Here is a 22,940-nt window from a genome sequence, read left to right as displayed (position 1 = left end):
GTTCTCGTTTATGACATGTTCACAGGCTCTTGCACAGCAGTTGCAGATGGCCCGTGGAAGAAAACAGTTTAAAGCCATGTAGAAAAGCAGGCGTGGCCACAATCCACTTTCCTATATCTTCTGCAGGGGGGCAGAAGTCTGCAAGTTAACATTTGAACGGTGCACAAAACTATAGGTGCACCACTTTGTTAAGTTCCATTGTACAGACAGCCCTACACTGCACTTTGAGGCGGAACTGGCAGCATTAAAATATGCTATTTCAAATGCCTGCAGTGTGACACAAAGCGTTGGCTCTGGCCAGCCCTGATCTCCACATTGCAAGCTGCTGTCCAAGCAATCGGGTCCTAGAACCTTAGCTCAGTCTAGGAACAATAATCCATCCGACCTGCCGTCACAGGCAGTGTGCAGTATTCCTGTCTGCTATCAGTAAAAATAGAACTCACTTGTTTCAAAAGGTACCACATAATAAGTAGGAGGTGGCATCATTAGTTTTTGTGGATTTTTATTCCCTTGTTTCTCCTTTCTATAGGTCTATATAGTGTTTGACGGTCTTTACTCTGTCCATCAGGGTAGTGGAGGACATTACAACCACAGTTCGCTGCCAGCCCAGCAGTGGCCTCTGTGCATTCACAGAAGCATGGTGGGTCCTGTTGAGGCATTGAAAGTCAAGGACATAGCTGCTGTTATTTAGGCTTCCCAACACCAATCATTTTTAGTATTATAGACGCAAACTCCGAAAGCGGAAGTTTGTTTCTGAAATAAAAAAAAAAAACTAATGACTACCACACCCTCAAAGTTTTCTCTTAAGATGTTAGGGTAATATTTTTTGTAGCCGTCATTGTTGATCATGAACAGAAAAAATGGAGATCAAAACAGGACATTAGACTGTCCACTCCAAACAGAGTGGGCTGTCAGATGCCCTTACTCTGGCAGCACCTAGACTGTCAGGCCATTGGATTACGTTTGACAACAACTAGCAGGGGTACCATTCTACAAACAAAAGTACATTTATGTGTCTCAAAATACAGTAGGCGGGCCACCGGTTTGGCAGAGAGGGTACACAAGCATATTTGTGACAGAGTACACAAACACTATCCTCTCTGTCAAGCTCTACCTCAGCTCCTATGCCTGGAGACTCTTAGGGTCTTTAGGAATGGATGGCAATGTATAATCTTCCAAAGATCAAAAATGGCATGATTATCGTCGGAATTACTAAATCAGTTACTATACTGTTGTGGTCTCACTTTGAGTTTTCATTACAGTAGTATTAGCATTTAGAATCTAATGCCACTATCATTATGTTGTCATGGTGCTTTCCTGGAGAGCCCAGCAGGAACAGCAGTTGCTGCTGGCTGGTGAAAAGGACACCACACATTGAAGAGCTGTCCTAAAATAAAATAAATGTCATTAATTGAAAGACTAACGGATCCTTAAATTGAAAACTGGTTGATGGAAAAGGTGAGACAGCTAAGAGAAGGGTTGGTATTCCTAGTAAATCTGGTATGGTTAAGGGGAAGCTAAAAATCAGCCCAGGTTTTTGGGTCAACGTGAGATTGGGGAGCATCAGTGGTGGATTGAGCAAGTTCTGTGGGCCATTTCAAGTCAAGGAAGTACATCAATGGCATCTTCATTTGACTAATTGTGGAATCTTCGCAGCGTGGCAAAATATTGTACTACTGACAAAGAACAAAGGAGGATGAATGCTAGCACATGATCGAGAGCTATTGGGTAATTCAGGTGTGAATGGTGGAATGAGAATGAGTGTTGTAGGGCCAGGAGTAGACTATTTAGGAAGTAACTGAGGTTTCATCGAAAATGTCATGGAAGCACATGCCCTCAAAGACCTCTAGGAATCAGGAGGCCTCCAAATTACTTGCATGATTTTGTGATTGAATAATTTTATTTACATAATTTGCTTCTTCTTTACAGATGTAGGAGAATTAGTACCTTTCATGTATCACTATCAAAAGCTTTCAGTTGTAATTTGAATCATTTTACTGTATATTCTTAATAGATTGACTGATTATAAACTCTACTAGTTTTGTATTATTCATACCTTTGCAAACTTTGCTTATATACTTTCGTTATTGTTGTTTTTTTTACATTTTATATTCAGGTACATGCATTTATTCGGCATGTATTTCTTATAGGTGTGAAGAAAAGGATATATGTTGTGATCTCACTTTGTGTTTTTTTACAGTAGTATGAGCATTAATAATCTCGTGCCTTTATCATTCTGTTGTCATGGTGCTTCCCTGCAGTTGCCGCTGGCTGGCGAAGGGGGCACCACACACTGAAGAGCTGTACTTAAATAATTAATTACATGAATTGAAAGGCTGAAGGATCCTTAAATTGCAACATATACCACAGCTATTGATGCTTCTGTGTTACCAGAATGCTGGCCAATTACAAGAAATTACAAGACTGCCTCTAAGTAATGATGAATACCATGAGGGATTTCATGTTTCACCAATGATTCCTACAGTTTTATACTATCTGTGGTAGGTTTTTTTACATGGATGTTTCACCTGCTTTCAGCAGGTAAACTGTCTGGATGAAAAACTCAGGAGCTCTGGTATTCCTGCAAACTTGTAATTATTGATGTGACCAATAACGTTGGTTACTAGGCAAAACAGGAATTAAAGGCCTCTTTTAATGAGATCTACAGTCCCTTTTTAATTTTGAAGAAGTGTCTTAGGATAACGTTGAAAGGTGTAACCAACAAGGGCTTTGCATTCACCTGGTACTGTAGGATCTCACTAAAATCTTCTGTGTAAAAACCTCAGAGAAGAATAAAATCGTGTGTCCATTGATCTATGTCACATCGTAGTTGGATGGATGCTTTTGCGTCTGTGCTTTTTTGGTACCACAGTAATTACATTTTGGTCTATAAAATTGGGTAAATGCCTCCCAAGGTTTTTAAGGCCAAGTATACTTATTGAAGACTTTTGCAAATTAGATTTAAAAGACTTCCCACAACTGCTGCAGGCTTGTCACAGTCTCTGCAGCTGTGCATAAGCTATCAAACATCAGATGAACTGGTCCTTCTCTAACCTCCAGTATGCCAGATACTCCAAAGCCATGTTCTTTCTGAAGGCAGGCAACTTTCCTCAACAGGAATGATCCAGTTAGCATTGTGGAACGGATTGGGAAACTGGCTACCTAAATCTTTTGAATTGGGTTCTGCAGGGAAGAGAGTCAGAGAGGGACAGAGAATAAAGCAACATATTTTCTAGAGTCAATTGGCAGGACCATAGGGATTTTTCCTAAAACAAGAGTCATGCATCTGTTTCTCGTTTTTCTACACTGATCTAACAACTTCAGTGTGCCCTGCCTGGGAAGTCCTACAGAGCAATGCAGATAGTCTGAAGTATACTGCTTCCTAAAAAATGGGAAGGTGATATCACAAACAAATGCCCTTGCAGCAGGCCTCAGTCACAATCACTCTTCATTTCTTGTCTATTAATTTATTTTCTTTAAGGGTCCGGCCCAGCAAATGGGCCACACAGTATAATTTATAGGTGTGATGAGATAGGAAGTGTTTTTTTCTCCAGTCACAAGTGGCATCAATCCATTAACCCATTTAACATTCTATAAATAACGAATTAAAATGATGTAATTTTCCAATTAATTACCTTCATCATTCCTGAAATCCAAAGCAAGATTCAATTTTTATTTATCCTCATGTGAAGTTGGTCCAGAAGCTGAGTTGCCGAGGATCAGCACAGATGTTTAACCCGCATAGCATTTCTTTGTAACTGGTGAGAGATATCTTGCTCTGCATTTCCAGAAATGACCCAGCTGCAACCTGCAAGGTGATCCCACTTAATATTGCCCTACGGAAGGCTAGTAATTGATCATCTGGAAGGTAGCCAAGATAGCTGCACAGCAACAAGAGATGTAGTGGGAGATCAAAAAGGCCAGTGGCTGCCGGTAATTTTAAGGGGGTGGGAGGTGGACAAGATGCAAAGCACACATACACAAACACACTCACACACTCACCTACACTTGTTCATTCACAATCAGCAGGGGCACACACACACCCATTCACAACACATTAATTTTAAAAAAAGAAACACACTCACTTGCCTGCAGCTCAGCCTCAGAGGTACCAGGAGGGTTGGGACTGCTGCCTTCCCTCATTGACTGACCTTAGGTCAGCCAGTGAGGGAAAGCAGCAGCCTCAACCTTGTCACAGAGTGGGATGGTGTCAGTGAGTCAGCTGACCGCACCCCATTCTGTGACAATTTGTCAAGGATTGACACTCTGCCCTAGGAGCTCAGGGCTTAAAACTGAAGTAAGCAGGATGAAGTCAATGAGTGACACTATCCCTCATCACTGAGATGTTTGCTGAGCCGAGGAGGTCACATCCACAGGAGCTGTGACCTCCTCATCCCAGCAAAGTTCAGCTCAGACAGCCAGGAGCCTGCACAAATAGCACATGTCTACCTCCTGGCTGCCTGACCTGGAAAGGAGGAGTGTCTGTCAGGGTGACCTTTGCTCAGCCTGACACTCTTCTTGAGTGACAAAAGGCAGGAGCCATGGCCCTTCAGCCCCAAAGGACAGGCCGTGGCTGAAAAGCACATTATTTTAACAAGGCACTCTTGGTTGAACCCTATTTATTTGGCCTCATTCCACGTCAAAGGTATAAAGCATATAACAAAGGATAAGAATACTATACTACTGTTTTGAGAGGAATTAAACAAATAAGTGGTTTGCACGTCCTTCTAAAGATGGGAAAGATAACAGTGAATGAAGCGGAAGAGCAGTAAGCTTTAATGGCAAAGTATATGCATGAACCAGCTGTGGAATGTGACCAGGCAGAAGAGTTTATATAGCCATGTTTTAGCAGAGAACTTGTGATTTTCGTAAACATTTGGAAAATCTGGTGTTACGGCTCACTAAGTACACACATTTGTTATGCTTATGCTACCATCTTTCTCAAATTGTATTTGGTAGCATTAAAGAGCCCAATTAAGAACATCTGCTTCACGTCACGATGAGGAATATTTGATGGATTAAATACACTGTTCAACTATCAGCACAGTGCAATTATGCATGGGGATTTTCGGAGGGGGGGGTGGTATTGTCAATTACTTGATGGCTTTCCAATAACAACAGACTGTCGGTTTCAGGTCAAATTAACTCAGCTGTGGGAAGGAGATTACTATGTATATTCGTTCTGCCGAGCACAATCTTTATTTTACAACAGTGCATTATATGTGTACAATGGATGCAGTGAATTTCTACTTAATTGTAAACCGTGACAAAAACTGGATTATTTTAGGTTTTTGTAGCTGGTAAGAAGCAGCGAAGGTTTCAAAATCTTCCTTGGCAAGGCTGCTGCAGGAAATAAGAAGAAAGCTGTAACCCCACTTCCACCACACACACTTCCAAATATTAAGAAATCTAATATTGTCCATCTCGCCATTATTGACTTCTCAGCCCACTATCTGTGGAGCATTATACCCTAAGAAAATTTGATTTCTCTAAACTATACCAATTTTCTTTTTGATTTGAATGTAACCTATCTTTCCTGTTATCTTACCAAGAAATTTTGAGAGACATTAGCAATAGATAAATGGAAGGCATGAAAGGACAAAAGTACAGTGTATCCCATTTTAGCAGAGTACATGTCTCTGAGGGTTTTATGTTAGAACAAAGTTAGCAAACAAATTGAATCACAAATATATTTAGGTTAGGTTCACAACCTGCATTTGATAGTTCAGAAAGTAGTACATCAGTAGTATTATTCACATACTGAAAAATGCAATCTACTAACCAATGGATGGAGACCTCTGCCTCTGCTATCTGTTCAAACAAAGTATATGAATTAGTAGTAAATGCAGGAGGCACTTGGGAAATGGTGGGAAAATGGGGAATAATTACTACTACATGGGAACAATTTAGGGACATTTAAGTTGGAGCGTGGAGGCGACATGCTAATACAAAAGACACACACCTACAAAAGGGTAAGACTATTGTAATTCACAATTTACACTTCTAAAGTTGCTCCAGCTCTAAAGGTGCCAAAACATGTCAATAAGGTCTTTGGCCCAGCCTTGGAGAAAGTCAAGCTCCACATATGGATAGCATCTGGTTCTGCAACACACCCCTACACGAAACATTAAGGCTATAGAATTAATATAACACCTTATTGGAACTCATGTTAAATAAATTAAATTCGTTCAACATTTAAAATATATCATGTTTTATGTTACTCTTAGTTTTTAGAAAAATAAATACCTTTACTTTGGTGCATTTCTCTTGGTTTTCCAGAGAACTGTTGTGATTTTGGTGTGCTGCTGTGCTGTTGATACTGAAAGGTGGAGGCATCTGCTTGATTTAACATTATATATGTAAATTTTTAAATGATTAAACAATTGTATATAAGAAATATAATCATTTTCTCTAGATTTGATAAAACGTAATTGTTAAAAAATTACACTAATCTTTTAAACATTTTTAAAAAACTTAAAACACTTTTGAAATTAAATAATTATTTTAAAACTTTTTATCACATAAATGAAAGTAAAAATGTTAGTAAGTTGTTTATTACTATTTACCTATTTTATTATTTTATATACTCAGTTAAGTTGAGGAGGTATTGTACTTTAGAATTGTAATTTTATTTTTTCCATGCTCAAATTAATATTTGGAATTGATTTACATTAATATTTTATAGTAATTATGATATGTTTTTAATGATCTTTATGTCGGTGACAGGCATGTCTGCCATCTAGGCGGAATGTAAAATATGGTTTCAAAGTTATGGTTGTAAATACAATCCTAGGAGACTCCAGCCCCTCACTGGAGGGGGTGGAGACCCGTAAGTCTACAGCTAGGTGTAAATATCCGCTTGGAGATGGTGAATAGCAAAAAGTGGAAAGTTTCACATAGGAGTAAATATACTTGTGAGTAAATGTACACATGCATATATACCTTTGTGAATCAGTCCCAATCTGTCCTATGTACATACAAAAGTATTGTCTCACTGAGTGTAAACATTTTATTTTTAACTCCAATGGGGTGATATTACTGTAAACAATATACAGGATATAATAATTCTGTCCGATGAGTTTTTGATAATGCTGTTGTGGTACCATGCAGTGGCAGAGTGCAGGGCAAATGCGGCATTCTAGAACTCCAAACTGAAAAAACTGGGAGGAATGCTATAACCAGATGGGTCTCTGGCACCTCCTCAGGGTCTTAAACTAGTTGCACACTATGAACTTTTTAAACAATGTGAGTGCCCATACATAGGTCTTGTCCAGCATTTTTTGCTTTCCTGTCTCACTCGCTCACGTTTCCTCTCCTCCGGGAACTCCGTCATTGGTCAGACACTCAATTCATTACTTAACAACAAAGTTTAACAAAGGGTCATCCCTTTGTGTGTACACTCCTATTCTATGTCTCTTTGTTTTTTTACAATGATAATGTGATTAGAACGTTTCAGCAAGGTACATTTAAAGACTCTCGTTCATTATCTTCTCACTGAACCATCAGTAGAATCAGAAGCAATAATAAAATATTTAGAAATAGCAGATTTGCCAACAATTTGCTGTGTATTTTCTACCTTCAGAATTAGATGAAAGTAGTAAGTCTTGGAACAATTGCAACAAAGGTGTCCAACCCCCACCAACTCGTCAACACAAAAGCCTAATAATTTTGTGTCTCATAAGCTACATCAAAATCGCAAGTCAAGCAAAATGATTTTGCAAAAGGAGCATCTGACATAAAGATAAATAATTTAAAACACCATCTATAACGAGATGTGTATAGTAAGACTGCTGAAATCTACATTTCAGTGTTACTTAAGCTGCCGCATTCATTGTTTATGCTCATTACTGCCTGCTGAGCGATATTGCTCAGAAAATTGGTTCATGTTCAGAAGTTGTTTTTCTCTCATTTTCCTTCATCATACGCTTTTGATTGACAGGGTCATGTCATTTCCCATCTACAGCAATTTCAGTTGATGGAGTCTATTATGGATGAGTTTCAACTGTTACTTTTCCAACTTGCTATTTTTTTTATTCTGGTTCCAGCAGGCAGGCTCTGAGGTGCAGAATGCCTCCTGTGACGTGCTGAACCTTTACGTCAGTATTTGGCGGCTTTTTCAAATATTCAAAGCATCAATATACTCTGCAACAATCAAAGATGTCAGTCCTTTTAAAATACTTCTTCAGGATATCACATGGGCCTGATTCACAAATTTTTAGTAGAAAGTCGGAAATCTTTCAATAATAGACTCATGCTGGTAATTTGAACTGATCTACAATTTCAGGAGGTTGACAGAAATCTAGAGGTCGACGTTTAGCATTATGTACCAATCGTTCTCCTCCTCAAATGCACTTACTCAAAAGGATCATTGGCAATAATTAAGCATGGGTGCTAGTACTTAATTATTGCCAATGATTGTAGTACAGCCCTCATTTTTGGGGATTCTGATATTTTCATTATCAGACTTTGACCCACAGAAGGAGAGCAAGGAGAAGGGAGAAAGAGCGAGGAAGTGAAAGACAGGAAACAGTGACAAATTAAGAAAGGGTATGAAGAAGAACCCCCACATCTGAAATAAAGAGAAAAGAAGGATAGTGGTGTGGAAGAAAGAGGCATGAGGAGGCATGAGGTGGGATCAAGAAGATTAGGCAGATTTGGTTTTTGGCAACCCCAAAATTCGGCAGCAATGGGGCAAGTTAATAAGAAAACCTTTGACTCCCTCTATTTATTATTTTTTATATATATTAAACATTGCAAAATTGGCAATCCATATGTTTAAGTGCAGCTGATTTATGCAATCTTTTATCTTGTTTCTCTCTAGGAAGAGTATTTACACAGTGAGAAGCTCTATTCCCTAGGCTCCTCTGATGTTTTGGGGTGGATTTTTGTTTGTCTCACCCTGTTATTTGTCTGTCTCACCCTGTATATTTTGGAGGAGCAGTTCAGCTTTCAATGTGGCAAACTTCAAAATGTTTCTGAATAGTCCCAAATATTCCAGTGTGGGCTCTTCTATAATTTTGCACTGAATCTTTTTTTTGTCAGAGAACCCTTTCTCGTCCCTTGGCCTAAACATAATAGTGTGGAATATATATTGTGACAATTGGATTTCCACCGTACTAAAATCCCTCCTCAGCAGTAAATATCTGAAGAACCTCATTAAGAGAGTCAGGATTTTGAAATCAATGTATGTATGTATGGATATTGTATTTATATACCTTAAACTGAGCTAAAAGGCAACAGAGCACTGTACATGATCAAAGACAAGCATAAAGTCAACACCTACAAGGAGAGGAAGCTTGAGTGTGGACTGTTAAAGTATTGTGATATGGAGTTCTTCAAAGTGGTGAGTCTTCAATTCTTCCCTAAATTCAAGCAGCATTGTGGTGGTCCTAATGTATACAGGGATGTTGTTCCAGATCCTGGGTGCATAGATGCAAAAGGACTACTGTCTTGATTTTTCTTTTTTACAACTCTTATTGTCTCTAAGAGCTTGTCTGTAAGATAAGGAGGCTGCTGCTTGTGATTACTTTTGTAAATGATGCAGCTAGTTTTGAAGATGGTGCAGGCTGGCAAGGGGAGCAATGGTGTTCAATCAGGGTGTGGTGATGTGATCATATTTCATCAGGCCCTGCTTGAGGCAAGCTGCAGCATGGAGAATGTTCCTAAGGGCGGGCGGTGTGGAGTCAGAGAGGCCATGGAGTAGTGCATTTCCAACATCCAATGCAAGAGTACAGCGGCTCTGAAGTTGGCTTCTGGGAGAAATGGTTTAACTTTAATAAATGAGAAATGTGGTACCAGGCCACCTTTGTATTTTTTGCAATGTGTTCCTTGAGGATGAGGTTATATTACAGTCCAAGGTGATTTCAGATAACTTGCATTCCATGAAAGTTGGGGTTTGAAGCTATCAAGGTTCATGTCATTGAACCAGGTTTGTACTATGTATTTTCCATTCTTGGCAAACAATAGGGATTCTCTGTCTTGGTTGGGTTGAGCATTAGGTGGGCAATGGATCTCCAAGTCTGGATGATGTGCGAGCAGTGTCAGAGTCATCGGATATGTGAAGTTGAATTGTGTTTCATTGGCATATTGGTGAATCTTGATGCTGTTTCATGTGAGTAGAGCACTAAGCAGCTCCATGTATACCTTGAAGATGACAGGGAATCCTGGGGGACTCCACAAGTGACAGGGATCTGTTGTGACCTGGAGGTGCCCATGCGAACAAACTGATGTCAGTTGGAAAGAATGGGTGAGAACATGTGAAGAACATTGCCAGTGAATCCCATTCGAAACTCCAGGGTGCGCATTAGGGTGGGTTAGTTGACAGCGTCGAAGGCAGCAGAGAAGTCTAGCCACATTAGGAGGCAGGAGTCATAGTCATCTGTGGCCAAAAAGCATAATCTATGATGTGTAAGGCATCCATACTGTAGCTTGATAGTTACCATTCATGTTGTCTTAAAGTTGAACATCGACTGATTTTCCAAACATCTTCCCAATGAATGGTAGATGACTGATGGGTGGTAGTTGGCGAGGTTATCAAGGTCTAGCGTACACTAAAGATATACTTAAATGAAAATAGATATGTGTGAATAGGGCTCACTAGCACTTGTTTACAAATCATGTGCATGACTCCTTTGTCCATTTAGCTATCATCTCTTCTATGGTGCACTGAATGACTCAGCCTTTTCAGGTCAAAAAGGGGATTGTCCTTAAACTGGGTAACAACAACAAGAAGAATATAGTTAATGGAGTGTGCAATAAAATTTTTAATTTTCAACTGCAGACCTTGAGAAGTTGTGTTTGGGCAGTGTGCCTTATGAAAGACAGGTTTATTTGTGTATCTTAACTCAGGCAGAACTGATTAGGTCTGGTGTTGAAACAGCTTTGCCTATCTTCCCAGTCCCATACAATAAAAAAAAAATTGGAAGTAAAAAATAATTCTATATATCTATGGATGCATAGAGAGGCTGTGGATCGGCCCTCTTTATCTTGGGTACGTTCAGATGTCATTCACATTTTGTTTTCTTCTACCAGAGCTTACACACAGGTACAATGATTCCACCATTACAGCCACTAGATCTCTTGAACCGTGATTTATCAAATGTTGCTTTATTGCATTTGCACATCCACCCATATAGAAATACACTTCAGTTCATGACTGATAAATCAATAATTTACTTTTCCGGTGGTTTTTTTCTTTCAATTAGTTAATCCTTTTTCATTTTCTAGTCAGTCTGTGTGTGCTTAAATTCTGTCTTCGAGTTAAAATAGTTTAAAGCCAAAATTACCTTCCCTTTGCTCAAATAATAATCATATTTCATTCAATGTGCATTAATCTAAAAAGGGTTTCTGTACATGTTTGAAATACCCGACCCGCTGTCAAACTTTACTTTATATAGTCATTCATTATATTTTTTCTAATTTATTGAAGGCATATGGCCATCTTTTTTAGGCAATAGCATATCTGTTTTTTTTTTTTATTTCTGTGAGGTATGCTTGTGGTAAAACGTATTAACATTAGCCATTGTTTAAGCTTGCCATGGCTAGAAATACTGGTTGTCAATGTTTGTATTCTTGTGTCCTAGACCTTGACCCGTAATATGCCATGCAATCACTTTTTCATTTCCAAACAAAGTAATATTCAAAATAAACACACAGCACCACCACGGCCGCAGAGCAGTTTCTTATTTCATTTTCTAGTACTCTGGTCTGCTAAGACTTTTGAGGTACGTGTTTAGGGACTGGTCCTTATGTTTTTAACATCAGACTTTGATACAGAATAACAGAAAAAGAAGGAAAAGGAAAGACAGGAAAGAGCGAAAGAGCTAAATCAGTTGCCATCCCAAGGAATCCGTAACTGATCAATGGCTTGCCACTGGAATTATGGTCGCAAACCCTGATACATGGGGCTAAAATTCGAAATTTACAAGGGACGCCCAAAACCCCTCTCCTTCCAAGGTGCGAGGCAGAAATCACTTCTAAACTCATTGAGCGATTCGAAATAACAATATCAAATCTATTAAAGTATTTCATGAACCCTACAGGGTTTTTGCGGATAACAAGCAGTATATTTTAATGATACAAAGGATTTGCGACCCCAAAAATCCGCACTACGTCTGGCCTTTTGTGACTCAGCACCGTGGTGTGGACGAAGAGATCAATGACAGCATCATTTCTCACAGAGTTATATGACTAAAGAGTAATGACTAACTAAAGAAAAGGACTACATCAAAATGAAAATAATTTTTGAACATACATAGCCTGCTGAAATATAATTCACTTGGGAGTTCCGTGGCCTCAGCGATATTCTATCGCTTATCATGTTCGCCGCAATGACTTTTCAAATAATATATGCACAGGACACCTCTCTTCTCGGGTCTGTTAAGCATAAAACGCTCCTCGAAAGGCACTTAAGGCATATGTTCATAGCTATAATCTAAATAAATTGAGCTAAAAAGGATAATGCTGCGCTGTTTCATCAATCTCATGCTAATTTGCCAAATAAGGTCTTAATTTTAAACGGGAATGGTCGCTATCACGTTGCACGCAGGAAAGAGCCAGTGATGCAGTAATTGGAGCGGCTCTCTGCGACATACAATGTGGTCAGCAGGAATCGGAGAGTCCCGTGGCAGCCTGTGCTGCCTCCATTTTGTGAAACAATGCACTCGTAAGCACTCTGACGCAGGTTACAATCAAAACTCGTTGCAAAGATCATAGCAGGTAAAATTGGACATCTAGTAAGATGGCGGGGTAGAGAACTGAAATTATAGGGTCTTGCCTAGCAGTGCGTTTTGCAAACAGGAATACATTACAAGCAGTGTTTACCTAATAAAGGTGCTCAACTTGACTGGCATGGCTTCTGTTTTTTTTTAGGCTGGATTAGCTGGAATATCATGTTAAAGCACAAAGAAACAAATTGCTACTTGCAAATATATTGTGGGCTAAGCTACTGCACAGTACACCCAGTTGGTGGCTTGACTACTAACGGCAAATCAATTTTCTCCTCGCCTTCTGCTGGATTTGAAGTCATTGGCAAAGGTTTCAAGCTAAGATTGACAGTGAGTCAGAGACTAGCTAAGCAGAAATCTATTAAAACCGGAGCACCTGCTAAACAGATCCACATAAAGAAACCTTTCTCGTAAATGACTTTTTATTGCACAATCAGATACATCCCTTTTTCGCCAACAGCTTCAGGAAAATTGCAAAACAATTTACTTTATTTTAGTTTTTCAGACACAGGTAAATCTGTTAGTTCAATAATGGTCCAATGACTTCACACAGGCTACTGCAGCCAATTTGGGTCTGATCTGCAAACAGTTTTTCATTGAGTAGATTTAGCTTACTGCTGAAAATCAATAATTAAAATACGAGTAACTTACGTGCAAGACAAACCTAATGAAAGAACTAGTGAATCAACCTCTATGATCTGAAAAGGGATGTACTATTCAAATGTAAAGTATTGGTAAAAAAAAAGTCCATGAAGAGGCTTTCATACTCAGTAGTGTTTGCCCTTGAAGAGTTGACTGTCCGTGCACTGCATTACCACTATTTGTCTTCTTCTTGTGTTAGCCCCACATCATTGGGGTCACACCAGGTAGATTTCCTGATGCCCAGAAGAAAACTGTGATCTTTTCGGAGGAAAGGAAGACAGGCAGGTTTTCCTCACCCCTTCCCTACTAAGTTACGCTTAGATATGCAAGAGTGTTAGGAGTTAGACAAAACTTGGAGAATCTATCATCTGCTGGTGGTATATGGAGGAGCTATTACCATCCACATAAGTTATTTTATTGTATTATTAAATAAGGGTTTTAAGCCCTGGGGTGCAGCTTCAGTGCCTGGTTGCCTCTCATGCAAGTCAAACAACCAGGCACTTTCAAGTGGGACACATGCTCTAGCAAGCATGTGTCCTCAGCATTTTCCATCTTTAAAAAAAAAAGGGTCAGGGCTGACATAGCACTAGTCCTGGCCTGCAATGTTGCAATGTTTGGGGGTCTGAAGAGACCTCCCACTCATGACACCAGCAGCATCATATTTACAGGCAGTCCTGGGTATCTAGGGCATAAGCACTGTATTCTCTGGACTGCCTGTTGATCACTTTTACAAACTATAAGCAACACCCTTTCCCAACTCACCACCTGTGACTTGTTGGGAAAGGGTGTTGCTTGCAGCATGTGAAAGACTCCAGGCATGTGACTTGAGGTTATAGAGTCATGAGACTGTATGACCTTGAGCCACATGCATGCTTTTGCATAGTAGGCCAAGAGGGCATACTTCAAACCCTCCAGGCTCCCATTCTGGCCCGGAAGAGCCGCAACCCTGGTGTGCGTGCTCCAGATTAGGATTTGACAGGTAAAGTGGTGGGATGGAGGCCTTGTACATGCCTACCAGCCTGTGGTTCGTTTTTACTGTTTTAGAAACAATAAAACAAACCACAGAATGGCACAGCAGCGCACACATCCGGAATTCATGTATTTAAAAGTGTTCCTTTTGTGTGCTTTTATCATGTGGGGCAGGTTTACTTTAGTACATTAGTTTATATCACTATATTGAGAAGCATTTATTAAAACTGTTAATAAATGCCTCTCAATATAGTGACATAAACTGATGTACTAAAGTGAGATGCACATGTTAAAATCATACAAGAGAGCACTTTCAAATATGTGAGCTCAGGATGTGTGCATCCTGAAGTGACATATTTAAAAGTGCTCTAGTCTCTTGTATGCTTTTGACATGCAGGAGCAGTTCACTTTAGTAAACAAGTTACTGTCACTATATTGAAAGGCATTTATTAAAAGTTATAATAAATGCCTCTTAATAGAGTGTCATAACCTGAGTAATAAAGTGAAATGCTGCATGTTAAAAGCATCTAAGAGTGCACTTTTCAATATGTGAGTTCAGGATACACGCATCCTGAACAAGAGTGCTGTAGTCTCTTATAAGCTTTTAAAATGCAGGAGCGTTGCACTTTAATAGTTAATATCACTATAGCGAGAGGCATTTACTAACAGTTTTAATAAATGCTTCTCACCATAGTGATATAAACTGATGAACTAAAGTGAAAAACTCCCACATGTTAAAAGCATACAAGAGGCTTCCCAGCCCTTTCATGTTCCACCAGTTGCCGCATAGCCCTGTACCTCACAATCAAAAGGTACACACCATTGCTGGTATTTTACTCAAAATAACTAATTATTTCACACCATCTGTCTGCAAATCGTTAAGTATTATGAACAAGTCAGGGCAAAGGTTACGTACACCCCTATTACATTTTACTATGCATATGTGCCTAATTAGTCTGAAACTGTACCTAAGTTAAGTTATCAGTCATATAACTGCACGGATGGATTAGTCCATCATAACATGCCAAGTCACCTAAAGTCATTTTACCTTACTTTTAAAGAAGGCCTGAAATTGGAACATCATATTTCAGTATCTCTCCAACAACTGGCCCGTGTGTCTAAATCCACCAGTACCTCACATAACTTTCTTACACATGATGCATTATGGATCGAGTAGGGGTAATCTTTTCATAGCTCCTATTTTGTTACACTGGACAGTGAATAATACTTCTGGTTCAAAATACACAGAAGCTTACTGCTACTTTCCCCTCCTTCCTACCAGGTCAAACGTGCACATTACAGCTGCCATGCTTATCAAGGTGCATCAGCCAAATTTTCCTTCTCTGGTCTGTTCGAGCGAGTCTCCAAAAATATAGCGATCAAACATGCATTGTATTAACTTCACCATTAAAACAAGCAGGCCTACTTTCTAGGCCCTGTACCTTACACACAAACGCTTATACATGTTATGGACAAACAGCGATCCTGTTAGCATACAATCAATGTAGTATTAAGAAATATATATAAAAGCCACATATCAAAAGTAGAGAGAGAGCAATACTTAACTCACTGGACCATTTGGAATATGTTGTTGGTCATAAAGATAGTTCAAATTACATTTGTGCATATCTTGCTAACTATAGTTAATATTTATATTTATATTAAGGATATAGTAATGTTTTGTATAGAGCGATGTTGGATTTCCATGTAGGCAATTCACCTGAATTTCCCCTTCCTCATTGATTTCTATTCCACTCTCTTTTTCCATTGAATGCTCTTGATGTGTAGATTGACTATATCCATATCATTACTGAAATCGGGAATGTTTAAAAGGACCAGAATGCCCTTACCTTTAAATAAATTCCAATAATGTCTTATTTTCAGGAAGTGTGAAATCAAAACGGGGTCCTCCTCTCAAACTCATAGGAACCAAAACCCTCAACTCAGCTTGAAGATTTATATTTTTTAAGAGCATGGAGTGAACAGGCCCTTTGCTATCAACAGACTTTGAAGACCATGATCTCATTGTCATATTTGTCAATGACCTTTACAGGAAGAGGAGCATCTAAGGGCCATTTTAATTTGGCTTTGAATAAAAATGTTCACCTGTTAATGGAGCGAGATTTACACATTTCATTCTGTGTGTTTCACCAATGACATTCTAAGATCTGAAGCAAGGTAATTTCAGGAATTAGAGTGATGAATATGGATCGCATGCGAAACCTACATGTCCCTATGCATGTTCATCTAGACCATGAGTTCTTAGTCAATATTCTGAAGTCCATATAACTACATGTTAAAAATATTAACCCAGATATTTTGACATAAAACCTCCTTAAATATATTATGTGATTCAATTAGTATGATTTAAGAAATACCCCAAAGTACATAGAATGGGCGCTATGAAGAACCAGATTAGCCACAAAAAGTCAGGAAATTATACATCACTTCACGAACAGCAGCTTTGTTTTAGAAGTTCATGTTTACCTGATGAAGTAGTCTCGCCCATCTCTGTTTCCCGCCATCTCCCATCCATAAGGTTGCCCCTGGTGCGAGCCCCAGGTTCCTGAAGGGGGAGGCCAACCTGAAGACTTGGTTTTGTGGCTGTAAATGAACAAAACATATACTCAGCCGCATGACAGAATATAACAGATGCATGTTAAAATAGTCAACACTGCATATACTACTGCATCTTTAGAAAAAAAGCAGGCTCATTTCTGTTCTAAAAACTATCCTGTAATTTAAAACATTTCCTAAGTCACTTGACCACAGCTTAGCAGACAAACTACCTGCAACTGTACACCTATTGGCATTGCCACACTACTAGGTCATTATGGCCCTCATTACAGCCTTGGCAGGCGGCCTAGACCGCCGGGCGGCCACCAATGCAGCCGCACTCACGCCGCGGCCATTATGAGATCCCCGCTGGGCCGGCGGGCGGAAACCTGGTTTCCGCCCGCCTGCCCAGCGGGGATCTCTGCCGCAATACAGGAGCCGGCTCCAAATGGAGCCGGCGGTGTTGCGGCTGTGCAACTGGTGCAGTTGCACCCGTCACACTTTTCACCTGACAAGCTGCACGGGGCCGTGGCAGGGGGCTGCGCGACTCCCCTTTCCGCCAGCCTTTTCATGGCGGTTCAAACCGCCATGAAAAGGCTGGCGGGAGGGGGACTCGTAATCCCCTGGGCAGCGTTGCAAGCAGCGCTGCCCTGGAGGATTACTTCCGCCGGGACAAAAGTGGTGGAAAACCACCGGGCCCGGCGGTGCGACAGCGGCGCTTCTGCCCATGGAAGCACCCCCAGCCTGTTGGCGGTGCTTCCTCCAAAACAGCCCTGGCGGTCAAAGACCTCCAGGGTTGTAATGACCCCCTATGTGTCCTTATACAGTACCATAAAGTCAGCTTACTGCCTGCAGTATCACACTCACCACCTCAGTGATTCATTTGTGCCAGTGAATACAGCTGATGGGCAACAGCACTCATTTTTGTGCATCAGAAGTTATTCATCAGACTTTGGCCTAAAGTAAGCAAGACATGGCAGAAAAAAAGAGAACGAAAAGGGTAGAGAAATATAGAACAACAGGGATAAAGGCTGAAAGCAAGGAAGAAATAGAACCTACAAGGGTAACATCAATACATAGGCATTGTGGGTGGTGGAAGAAATTGGCATGAGGTGGGGGAGCTGGCTGTTTTGGCATCCAGCAGTGCAGGCGGTTATCTCACAAGAACAACTTTGTACTCTGCACTAACTTTTTTTTCCTTTTTCTTCAAAAAAGGTACTGGAAAACTCCACACACTCACATTCAACAACACTCAGGGAAAATAGTGTTGTTGCAGACAATTGGTACTTGTATTGTATATATTACTGTAATCAGGCATGAGGGGTGGGTGAGCATGAGAATCTTTAATATTGTCTTCCCTGAATTACTGGGCTGTTGTAAAATTAGATTTCAGAGAGTCTTGATTTGCTTGATGTACATAGTCGGCCATTGGCTGTACTAGGACAGGCAAAGATGATAATAAAACAAGCACAGTGGGAAATATTGCCAGGACTGGGACAAGAGTTTCCATGCCTTAAGTCAAAGAGAAATGTTGCCACTTCCTGGCATTGGAACGGGGCTATACCTACAGTTTCTAAGGGCAATCAATGGCCGGCTTGCTGGTGGTTGACTACAAGTTTCCTGGTCTCCCACAAAGCCTGGGTAATGTAGCTAGCTATATGAAGTGAATTATGAAGTATGGATTGATAATTTTTATGAGTACTAAAATATCAAAAATACCATTCTCTCTGATACTCACAGGACGATGAGAACAGGGGGGGGGGGGCAGCAAAACCGACAAGGCACAGGCAGGTGGGAAAGGAATGGACTGCAGCAGGACAACTCAGACAAGAATAGGTAGATATTTAGGGGTTTGGGGGATTTGCACGTTCAAGGGGTAGGAAGCAGCAGGAGACTATTAAAATGACAATAGGTTTCAGCAAGGAATCAGTACAATGTAAGGGGTAATACGAGGCCATGTGGTAAGAGAAAGGGAGGGGGGAAGGTAAGGTAGGGGAGGGGGAGGTATGATGGCATAACTCGATGTATAGTGAGGTTTTAGTTTTGTGAGGCGTTTAGGCCAAGGGTATCTTATGGTTGTAAGTGCCCCTGTTTCCAATAAAGCGGCCTTTTACACACAATAAGGCGGTGTGGCGTCCTTCTTCCCCAAATACCATTCTCTCTGATACTATGATGTGGATATCCCACAATCATACAACAACTCTAATTAAAGCGAATCATTTCCAGTAAATATATTGGTATCTGTGGAATTAATGACACTACAAAATTGGCTTGATGTTGCTTTTAAAGGCAAAAAGGTCTCTAGTGACATTAAAGACTGTCCTAGTGGTTTGCCATTTCTGGTGAAAAAGTTGAAAAAAAATGATTACTGTTTAGAATGAATGCAGGTAAAAAAGAACTGAATGTGAAAAAGGCATAGTTGATTTTTTTCACATTTAGAACAATCCCTCCTGCCTTCTGATGGTAACACCCTGGAAGGAATAAAGATATATCAACAGCTGATAGCTTTAGGAGAAAGAGTAATGCTCCTCTGGGTGGAACCAAGCCAAAGCTTATTCTATGCATGTTTTAAACAATTGCTATCAATATGTCATCCATGCAGCTCAGCGGCTTAAAAACAGGGGCGGCTGGTGTTCAAGGGCGAAGGGGCTGCGCCCCTAGCCTTTTCTGGCCTCTCTAGTGAAGCATATATTTAATTACATGAGGAAAGTAAAACATTTTCTGCACAACATTTTCCAAGTGAAAGTTGTGCAATTTCAAAAGCCCCACTGCACCTGCGTGAGTATGTGGCTGAAAGCTGCACAGTAGGGCTGACAGGGCCTGCCCACGCAAAGCTCTTACGTTTTCTCAAAATGCAGTGACGTCCCTGGCTTATCTCCTCCTCCACCAGAAGCCCTGATAGTAAACAGCCTGGAGCGTTTTTTGTTCAGCCCGGGTTTCTGAAAACTTCATGCCACTCCGATATTATTATCCACCCTTTCCTATATACTTAAATGGTGGGGTGTGATCAGAAGGCTTACTGACCACACCCAACTCTAGCATGTTACGTACCAGAGGTCACATTTTATTAAAAGAATGTGGCATTGCACAAACAAAATCCCCCTTTCCTGCATTACAAGCAGTCTGTGGCAGAGAAATAGAATAAATACAATACATAACTCCATCCAGAGCTCTCTGGGAGACAGGTGTGTGACCTGAAGACCTCAAGTCAAAAATATGCCAAAGACAACCCTGCACACAAGTAAGTTGGAACTCTATCTTTTTTACAGACAATAAGAAAAAATCTGTTCTCTCAGCTCTCCTCTCCCTTCCCTTCACTGCCTCTGTAGGTGATTTCGTCTCTCAAAGGCAGTAATGGTTCCAGTAATTTATCATGACTAGTTATGCTCGTTTTATTTCTTCTGCAGACTAATGACGTGATATGTTGTATTAAACATGTAATCTGCAGCTCAAATAAACGTGTAGCTTTTATCACTGAAACTGCTGGATACTGGATGGGTGAGGCAATGTGTGTTTGTTTGAATAAGTGTTTGCAGGGCTTGACTGAGGGGCTGAGAAAATGTGGGTGTCTGTGTGAATGGCAGTGGATGACAATGTGGATGAGTGAATGGGTAGGCGACCAAAGGCAGTGGGTGAGTAGGTGAATGGAAATAAGTGGGTAGTGAGGCTCACTCACAAGGTGTAATTCCGTCTTGTAATTGTGCCCCACCACTACTTTCAGTCACCAGCCACCACTGCTTAAAAAGGAAATATTATCTCACCTAGATAGGCCATTATTGCAAAAAAAATAGAATACACCTGCAGTAATATTTGGTGTATTTTGTCATTCATGTATACACTCCTTTGGGGATCATTTAGAATATATTTGAAGCTGTAAAAGGTCAGCTTAAACTTGTGGAAAGTGTTTTTCAGTGCATACACTAGTATGTTTGCATGAATTCAAAAGGTTTGTATTCTGTGCCTTTTAGTGCCTGAGAACAAGCAAAAACTGGTACTATGTTTACAGCAATAATTGCAGAAAAAAGGACAGAACCAGTGCTTGCACATTTGTTTCTAAATTTGCAGTTTTCATTTTACCTAAATGGCAGTGCAACACAGCTGTACGTTACATACACAGTCTAATGTAGTCCAGAAAGTACTTTCCACATGCCCTAAAAATGGCCCTCTAACTCTTCAAAGAAGTAAGCTTTTCCGTGTTGCTTGAAGCCACCAAGGGCCTTATACCTAGAAGTGGGTGGAACTTGTGTAGCTTCACTCCACGGAATTCTGTGGAGTTACCTAAAAACTCAGCCAGTTTCTGTGGAATTCCACAAGTCTCAGAATATGGTACGTCGGTATGCTCACTCTGATTTTTAGCACCAGGAGCTTGTTCTTCGCTGTACAATCAGTGTGAAGAGCAACACATGGCATGCCAGAGGGCACTACTTCTTTCTACCCCTCAAGTAGGTTTTGTACTGAGCGCCAGCTTTCTCAACATGAGCTCCACCTTTCTCAATGTGAGTGGTCGCAACCTGCCGCGTCCACCTGCATTGAGAAACCTTGCTGCAAGGCACTTAAGAGCTCAATTTTCTTGCTCGCCAATTTAATGAGAAAAAAACTCCATCACATGGCGATTGGCAGAGTTTTTCCAGAACTCCATGCATTGCTTTGAGTGGGCAAAACTCTGCAAACCCTGCCAGAGGGGCAGAGATTGCCACCCACTCCTACTTACAACGAAGTCCCTGATAGCACCTAGTAACCCTTCCCTACAGTTCCTGATACTGGGGGCATTGATAACTGCACAGAGGGAAGTGGCAATAGAAATAACACGGACCACAAGTGAGACCCTATGGGTCACCTTGAAAATTAGGAATTACTATGGGAATCAGTATTTTGATTCCAAATTCTTTCCAGTATTTCACCCTTAGGGTTCTCCAGATTTCAACAGGCAGAGTCCCTGAGTGAGCATTAAGGTTTAGTAAGGAGTTTGTAGTGTTCAGGATAGGGAAGTATTTAGGGGTAATAAGGGGTTTTTAGGGTTCAGGGAAGGGTAGAAGTAACAGACAGTAAAGAATTGTAGGGTTCGGGGTAGTAAGAGGTTTTCAGGGTTCAAAGAAGGTTAGCAAGGATGTTTTTTAGAGTTGAGGGATAGTAGCATTAAGGGTCATTGGGATGCAGTGATGGGCAGGTTAATGCGGTAGTATGGGTTTATAGTGGTCAGGGAAGGGCAGCAGTAAGTGAAAGCCAGGAGTTTTAGGGTTCATGGATGGGTAGCTGTAAGGGTGTTTAAGTTCAGAGATGGATAGTGTTAAGAGTTAGTAAGGTCTCTTCAGGGTACAGGGGAGGGGAGGGTTAAGGGGTTGCAATATTTTTAGGGTTCAGAAAAGAGTAGCATTAAGTGTAATCAAAGGTTTTTAGGGCACATGGAAGGGCAGAATTATGGGGTAGAAAGGGGCTTTTAGAGTTTAGGGTTATGAAGCTGCAAGGGGCTAGGGTTTTTTTGGGTAAAGGGATGAGTAACATTAAGGGATAGTAGCAGGGAAGGGTAGTGTCTCCAGATAAAGGGTTTTTTGGGGTTCCAGAACACGTAGCATTAAGCAGTATTAAGGGGTTTTAGGATTCACAGAAGGGTAGAGTTATTGGGTAGGATGTAGTTTTAAGGGATCACAGAAAGAGGGGTTAAAGAGATAAGAAGGAGTTGGGGTCAGGGAAGTGTACCACTAAGGGATAACAAAGAGTTTGTAGGCTTCAGAGAATAGTAGTTTTATGGCGCAATAAATGACTCTTAGGACTCAGAGTAGCACAATTTTAAATTTCAATATATTAAATAGATAAAGTAATCTAATCAAATATGTAAAAAAGTACATTTGAAGTAAATTAATTATAATATTAATGTTAATGTCATTTTTTTAAACTAAATAATACATTAAAATTAATACTATATTAACTTTTGAGAGGTGTGTAGTTTAAAAAATGTCTCTCCAGCTGATAAATCATCAACTAGGATTTAGAAAGGAAAAATATTCACTCATCGAGCACCATGTTAAGGTATCCCTGAAGTGGATGATG

General features: G+C 40.4%; 1 protein-coding gene across 2 annotated transcripts in view; it reads right to left on the bottom strand.

The window, feature by feature from the left end:
- Positions 1-22,940, bottom strand: part of FRMPD4 (FERM and PDZ domain containing 4) — a 1,397,101-nt gene that overhangs the window by 996,849 nt on the left and 377,312 nt on the right. For both annotated transcript variants that reach the window (XM_069204702.1, XM_069204703.1), the window contains exon 2: positions 16,824-16,940. In XM_069204702.1, coding sequence (XP_069060803.1) covers positions 16,824-16,861 — 38 coding nt within the window. In that variant the 5' untranslated portion in view covers positions 16,862-16,940. The remainder of the gene's footprint in view (positions 1-16,823; positions 16,941-22,940) is intronic.

The sequence above is a fragment of the Pleurodeles waltl genome, chromosome 8 (genome assembly GCF_031143425.1).
Source record: "Pleurodeles waltl isolate 20211129_DDA chromosome 8, aPleWal1.hap1.20221129, whole genome shotgun sequence".
In the NCBI taxonomy this organism is placed as follows: Eukaryota; Metazoa; Chordata; class Amphibia; order Caudata; family Salamandridae; genus Pleurodeles; species Pleurodeles waltl.
This window is presented reverse-complemented; position numbering and strand designations above follow the sequence as displayed.